Genomic DNA, 7,531 nt, shown 5'->3' with positions numbered 1-7,531 from the left:
TAACACGGCTGCTACTCTGAAACCTGTCATTATTCAAAAAATCATGACATTCAATTCTGGGCTTCTCAAAAGTGGAAAGCTATTGACAAAATGGGGAGTTCAGGAAAGAGTAACAACAACTATTAGGGAGCTGGAACAATTGTCGTTCATAGAAATATTTAAAAAAACTAATTATGCATAGTAGGGATTGGAGATGACTAAGGAGCTATGACAATAGTCAAAAATTACCAAGCACAGAGCAAAATTCTCCTGCAAACTCCCAGTAAATCAATGGGAGTTGTATGCATGCATCCCAGAACAGAATTGGGTTCATAGAGTTGAATTATTTGGGCCGGAATAAGGGGCATAACTAGGAGGAATACAATGAAATTAAGAAAGGAATATTTTAGGGTAAATATTGTGGGGAAACATCCTGACAGTGAGAGTAGCATAATCTCTTATGAAAGTAGTGTCATTCCATTACTTGGAATACTTAAAACTAGACCGGATAAAGCACTAGCAATGTACTATTGGAACTATATTTTTGAAAGGAGGAATTAAAGGATGCAACAAGGCTGTTCCATCTCTGTGTTCTATGATTACGTGCATGTGGGGCAGATAATCTTAATTTACACCTTCCAAATCAGTCCAGTAGCTCTTGTGTACAGTTTAGCAAACTGTGTTTTAATGATGCTAAGGTCTGATCCTGTTCCCATGGAAGACAATGGCAACATTTTTATTGAATTCAGTCAAAAAGAAGCTGGTCTTTAGCCTATTTAGTTTTACTGGGGAACCTAAAGAATTGAAAGTATAAGTGTGAATTGAAACAATGGCAAGTTCCTTTCTAAAGTCAGGTGCATGCAAGTAGAAGAACAAAACCCAAATGTTTGCAGTGAAAATAGGAAATAAAGTTACACAGAACACTTGTTTACTGTCACAGCTTTACCATTCACACAGAAAAACTTTACTCTGAAAAGGCAAAGCTGATCAAATTGCTTTCAGAGACCTAAGAACTTCAAAGTGAATAACATGTAAGTGTAGATCAATAGAGTAACCACATGATACTTTTCAAGGGTATTTGATGCCTTCACAGGTTCATTTCAAAATGCTATCTCACAAATTCTCACTGATCTTCATTGCACTTAATTTTTAAATTTGCATTCCTTGCTGTTTATCCTTCCTATGCTATCGAGCTACTTCCTGCAGAAATAATTTGCCCTAATGAAAGAAGAGGGTCATGTTATTTTACAGCTGTTTGCTGTATCTGAAAATCTTCATCCGAGTTAGGGTTATTGAAATGCAGTACTTCCTGTGGGCAGAATTAAAGATCTTTTACTGTGCAGATATGCATAAAGAAAATTCAAATGTAATATTCCAAATGCCCTATTAAAGTGCTCTATTGTAGGAACTAAAGATGTAGATATGGTAACAAATATGATTATGTTGAAATGGCAATTTCTTATTCAAGAAATCTGTTCCTTGTGTGCACTGTAAGTCTTATCTGCTTGTTCTACTGACAATGTTATAATTTTACTACTTTTTACTCCTGTTAGCATGGTAGAGTATGTGTTACACCCTTGTAAATTAGATCCCAGTTTGTATTTATCTGAATCATAGCTATGCATTTTATAAAATGTCCAGTGTTATTTTGTATCAGTTAGTGTAATGGGCCAGCATTTGTTTATGTCACGCTTTGCCACACTTTTAGAGTCAAGTCCTGGAAATCTCAATTAATCCACCTAAGAAAAAACTATTACTGTTTACGGCTAGCTGTGAATCAGTATATATAATTATTTCTCTGATTTAGTAGCTCAGGGCTTCTTTGATTCTACATCTATAAATACATCCTCACCAAATATTCAGCTGATATAGTCTCAGATGTAAAGCATTATGATGACACTTTTGCTATCTATGAATATTTTATAAAAACAATTGTTTAAAAAAACCCTTTGATGCAATTTATATTTCTGAAACCTTCTAATAAAATATACAATATATTGTGACTGGAATACTGTTCTTAAAGGACATGATCTAAACTCCATGGAATTATGAAATACTCCCGTCGACTTCAATGAACTTTGGATCAGGCCCAAATTTGTAAGCTCAATGTATAATGAAAAGATGGTTACAAAACTGTGGTTATTGTAATGATCCTAATGTAATTGGAGCATCTTAACTCTTAAAAATGCAATAAAACAAAATGTTTCTCTTTTAATCAGGGCTCTTGGCAAAACAGATATTGATTGGGTGTAAAGAGAGTGTAATGGTGTTTTAAAGTAGCCTTCTTAAATGCTTTGTAAAAAAACGTTCCCCAAAGGATCATTTTTCTTATTCATGTTCAACAATCATGAACTAACAATTCATATTTGAAAATCAGTTTCCATCTTCATGTTTTTAATGAAAAACCACTTTCTTTGTTTGCATGTTTCATACTCTCAATAATTCAGATAAAGGCTTTGTACTTAGAACAAACAACAGAGATCTTACTCAAAAATGTTTATTGTAAAAAAGTGGCTAGCAAACAACATAACAAAATGCACTTCACACTTTCTTCAAGTTACCTACAGGTGCTGCTATAGGCAACACTTCACTTTCATTCACAACACATTCAGTCATATAAAAATAAAAATGTTTACATTATGTCCACATACTTTACAAAACCATTAATAGAAAAGGCACTTGGAGGGGCACTGCTGAAGATATTGCATTTTCTTTGTGCATTTCAAAAAAGTTTTTTTTAAAAAATCATTGTCAAACTCCCATGAACCCCCCTCTCTTGCACTTATTCCCGTTTAAAAAAAAAAGATTAGTTTAGAGGAACTCTTCCATATTAAAAGTTGGGTCAAGCATGCACCAGGAATGTTTGAAGCTACAGTCTTTTTTTTAAAGGCACAAACTTTTAAAATACGGCAGATAATTTTTCATACATTCCATAATGTGTTTTCTCCTCTTCTTTGAACTATTCAGTTTTAAAGCATTTCAGATCATCAATAAAGGCCTTAGTTTTTAATAAAAAAAACAACTAGTAATATTAGACATTTACTAAAGTAAACTTAAAATACTTTATAAGGCACCTGAGATACATGTTGTCTGGCAAATTCTCTTGGAGTAGGATTTTTATTATTATTTCCTCTTTAAATACTGTTTCTTTGGTTGAAATGGTTTGGCAGGAATGTACTGTTAACTCTTTGCAACTTTTCTTAGTAAGGTAAGTCTATGCACATTTGGCTTCATCGCTGAAGAAGGCTGATCATGCTTCTTCCTTATGATCTATCTGAAATGTCATGCATGACATTTTTCATATTTCAGAATTCACACTTAAGTAATTTAGCAGAAATACTTAAGCTAATTTGTACTGACATTATAAGTTCTTCCACTTTTTGGGGGTGGGCTGGGGTCAGGGGAGGCGGTTGGGAAGCAGAAGAGAAAATGCCTTTGGGTTTCCACTTATCATTTGCAACAGGAGTGGAGAAATGCATTGGATCCCGGTAAACATTGACTGCAAGACTCAGTGTGCTACACAGCAGCCAGATTCCTCATGTTTGTGCAGAAGAGACATTCTGGAGAAAGTTTTGGAGCAATTTTTGCACTGGTATTTCTTCACATCTGAATGGGTCTGCAGATGAGCCCTCAGGTTCGATCTGTCTGCAAATGCTCTGTTGCAATGAGGGCATGAAAAAGGCTTCTCTCCTAAAAAAACGTTAAAAAAAAGAGTTAAGCATTTAAAGCAATAAGTACCTCTGGGGACAGGGACAGCCCCATTTTCCCTTGGGAAACAAAAATGATTTGTTTAAATAATTGAAGTGTGTAATAAAAAGATGAGCATGCTGCAGATATTACAGTTACTGCTCACAGCACTGCTGACTGTACTGAGACATTTCAGACTTGTCAGAGAATACTGCTCGGTGTGGTCTTGAAAGACAAGCTGCTGACGCTTTCTGCCTCAACAGGTGCAGCCAGCGCTTGTAGGTTGGGCTCCTCCCAACATTTCCAAATGTTCCTTCTGTTCATTTTGGCTGTCCTGTGTTATGTCTAGAGCAGCATAAATTACTTAAGATAGGGGCTACAACTAGAAATGCAGCAACAGCTGTTCAGACACAACACTGTGCCCAATGTTACACCAAACTCATCGTCTTAGCCAACAAACTTTGGTAAGGATTTGTTTCCGTTAGCAACATTTGTATTCCTTGATTGCTTCACCGAGCAGACACTTGTATAAATTTTAGGGTTCGGGGTTTTCTAACTGATCCTTGGGTAAAACTGAGCCTTGTATATATACACTTCCCAAAGCCTAAATGTGAGCCTGAAGTCACTATGGCCAAATCTTCAGCTGGTGTAAACTGGCAAAAAATGACATTGACTTTAGTGGAGCTATGCTGATTTACACCAGTAGAGGACCTGGTCCACGAATGTGAAATATTGTTACAACAAAGTGCGAATTTTGTACTTTAATGATGCTTTAAAAATAGCTAGGAAATAACTGTCCAGGTAAATATCAATAACATGTTAAGGACCCTAGTATTTGCCCAAGACAAAACAAGCTGCATCCTTGTGGGATAAAACTGACACATTGCATTTCTAATAGATTTTCTTACCCGTATGAGTTCTGATGTGTCCTTGAAGTAACCAGGGTCTAGAGAAAGCCTTGCCACAGATCTTGCAGACACAAGGTAGTGTGTGGGTCCTGATGTGCATCTTAAGGGCTCCTAGGCTTACATACTCTTTGTCACAGTACTTGCAGCTGAACGATTTCCTAGACTGGGCATCACAGTGCAGTTGCTTATGTTTGGCCAGTCCAGAGAAAGTTGAATAGGTCTTGTTGCATAAACTGCACTGAAACTTTTCAGCTTCAATTGCATGGGGATCTGAAAGCTTTGACTGGATTCTCTCTTCTTCATCACTAATGGGACTTTCTGAGCCACTGTGATCCTTGGATGAGGTGTCGGAGGGTGGAGGTGGACTGACTCTTCCCAAGGATGAGGGGTATCCAGAAAGAGGAGAGAGGTCATTGGGTAACGGGGATGGTAGCAGCCCAGTTGTAGTCCACACAGTAATTGGATTGTAAGCTACTGAGCTCAGGATCTCTGGCTGTGGTATGATAGGCATTGGATAGCTCTCATACAGGTATGGGGAAATGATCACTGGAGAAGAAGAAAGAAGAAAGTATTAGGAAAAGTGGAAAATTGCTTTAAAGGCAGTAAAATAAATGCCTAGAGGTTTAACAAGCGCAGAAGTCAAACACTATGAACATCATACAATTATATGTAAAGAGGATTAAATGAGTAAAAACGCTACACATATATACGGATGCCTGCATACACACACGCAGTGCACTTAAACAAGCACAGTATGGTTTGGAGGTCTAGTCAAAGAAACATGCTGTTTCTAAATTCATGCAGTCTAACACATTCAGCAGCCAAACTTTCAAACTGATTTGTGTAGAAGTTAGAACTTCCATTGATAACATGAACAGAAAAGGAAAAATGTAAATCCACATAAAATAATTGGGTTCCATTCAATGAGCAAACTTTTTAAAGTTGGCAGTGTTTCATTCTGACTGGCACTTACATGTTTTTCAAAAATCAATCGTTTTAAGCAGCTAGAAAATGCTAGGAACAAACCAAATCTTGCCCTGCAATATGAAAACTAAAAAGTAACCCCCTTCACTGCCAAGGAATAAAAACAACTTCAGCTTTCATTCACAGTGGCATATGTTTTAATCTTATTACCTGTGTGAGTGTCCAGTTTACTGTAATTTGGCTTCTTGGATGAATTGAAATGCTTCTTGACCAGGAAAGATCGTGGCATTTTGAATGCAGAATTTCTCCTTCTTCCAGAATCTCCTTTCAGTTTAGAATAACGGTCCCCAGATCGTGTGCAGCACACAGAATCACTGCTAGCACATTGGTCCCTATAGTATTGTCTACTCAGCTCAATCCATGCAGTAAAATTGTGTAGTGGCAGTGCAGAGAGGCTCCTTGAAAAGTGCTGTAAATATCCACTAGTCAGGTGCAGGAGGGGAGGGCCAAGGTTTTCTTTTCATCCAATCGCTTCTGAATTTGCTCAAGCACTTTTACAAACTCAGCCTGTTTTGCTGGGAGGGTTTTCTTTCTCTTTGCAAGAAGGATCCAATCCCTACTACAAGTTGAGGATTTGGTTCAGGTTTCAGCTCCTCCCACTGGGACAGCTGTGAACAGAGGAAGAATCTGTTGTCAGAGTGAATTATTCTGGTGCAAAGTGGGTGCACATTGTTCTTCAGAATTTCTGTCTACAAAAATGTGTTAGTTAGAGTACTTCAAATAGGTGGTAATTTCACTGATTAACTGCATTCTTCTTCTTTTTTCCCTAAGAGGGAGCTGGATAAGTCCATATGAACTAAAAAGTCTCTTTAAAACAAGTCTGGCTTCCAGATGTTTGATAAAAGAAATACAATGGAACAAACTGTTCATTAAGGGCAGAAGGGGGGAACATTACAAGATAACAACTCAGCCTGCAGTGCTGAGGAGAGACTTTGGTTAGGAGGTGCCTGTTATGTTTGGAAACTGCACTTTGAAAAGTTTTAGTTGGGAAATTTTGTAGATTAACAAATACTTAACCCTCACCTTTTGAGAAATAGCTGATAGCAAGGTACACTATATGAGACAAAAGCAGCAGCAGCAACAAATTGAAAGGCAATGTTTCACAGCAGGATTCTGGGTTTTGTAAAACCCATGGACTCTGTTTCAGATTCTTACTACTAGGAATACTTTTTTAGTTTCAAACATCTCCAAAATGCAAGAACCTGCCATTTCCTGCCTTGTGGAGATTGAGTAATCATATAACTCCTTTAACTGCTTTAGCACAGAATGAAATATTTTCTGCCATTGAAAGACTCCTGATTATCCAAGGACATTGAAACATGTACAGATAATAAGCAATAGCAAAAATGATAGCCAGGGTAATCTAAAACCTTATTAGACACACTTCCTTATGGGATTTTTATAGAAAACACAAGGATACTGCAGGCTTTATATAAAGGCATAATCTTTGTTTGTATTTCGTTCAGGATAAAAGTCTTTTGAATGTGCCTTAGTTTTTGTCAGTTACCTAGATTGCTTTAGAAAAAGCCATTCAGTTACAAGCATGCTTAAGATTTAAAATGCATGCATAGGAAAACCTGGAAAAAGCCTAGAACTTCTAGACATCTGAAGATGTGACAAACCTTCCAAGCTGGATATTATATATATATTATATATATATATATATTACAAACAGTGTTTTGGGGGCTGTTTAGAATAATTTATTATGTATAGCTAGGTATGTATTAGCAGGAGGAGGGGCGAGGGAAGTTACATTGAGACCACCCCAGCCTTTTTGCAACAGGTGTTGGAATGGAGATATGGGGCGGGGGGGGGGAAATCCCTGTGGGTCTGTTAAGACTTGTAGGAGCAAAGTGCTTTGTCAAGCTGCGTGACTTCTTAATCTCGAAGATGCCAAAACAAGTGCAGAGAAAAAGTTCACTGTTTGCAAAAACTGATTTAAAAGATTCAGCTGTTAATAGTGTCTAACTCCA

The 7,531-nt window shown here is 37.2% G+C and overlaps 1 protein-coding gene across 1 annotated transcript; it reads right to left on the bottom strand.

Annotated features, from left to right (window-relative positions):
* Window positions 1-2,460: 2,460 nt before the first annotated feature.
* On the bottom strand, window positions 2,461-6,076 carry SNAI2 (snail family transcriptional repressor 2). Its single transcript, XM_027821303.3, has 3 exons — window positions 5,709-6,076; window positions 4,575-5,120; window positions 2,461-3,669 (listed from the first exon to the last, which is right to left on the bottom strand). Exons 1-3 carry the CDS (start codon window positions 5,785-5,787, stop codon window positions 3,488-3,490), a joined length of 807 nt encoding a protein of 268 aa, XP_027677104.1. The 5' UTR covers window positions 5,788-6,076; the 3' UTR covers window positions 2,461-3,487.
* Window positions 6,077-7,531: the final 1,455 nt, after the last annotated feature.

The sequence above is a fragment of the Chelonia mydas genome, chromosome 2 (assembly GCF_015237465.2).
Source record: "Chelonia mydas isolate rCheMyd1 chromosome 2, rCheMyd1.pri.v2, whole genome shotgun sequence".
Classification (NCBI taxonomy): Eukaryota; Metazoa; Chordata; order Testudines; family Cheloniidae; genus Chelonia; species Chelonia mydas.
The sequence above is the reverse complement of the archived record's forward strand: the minus strand, read 5'-3'. Positions and strand labels throughout refer to the sequence as shown.

Coding starts and splice junctions, on each gene's coding strand:
- SNAI2 (XM_027821303.3), bottom strand. CDS start 5,787: ATGCCACGATCTTTCCTGGTCAAGAAGCATTTCAATTCATCCAAGAAG. Junction 5,121..5,708: donor TAAACTGGACACTCACACAG/GTAATAAGATTA, acceptor CTTCTTCTCCAG/TGATCATTTCCCCATACCTG. Junction 3,670..4,574: donor ACACATCAGAACTCATACGG/GTAAGAAAATCT, acceptor ACGTTTTTTTAG/GAGAGAAGCCTTTTTCATGC.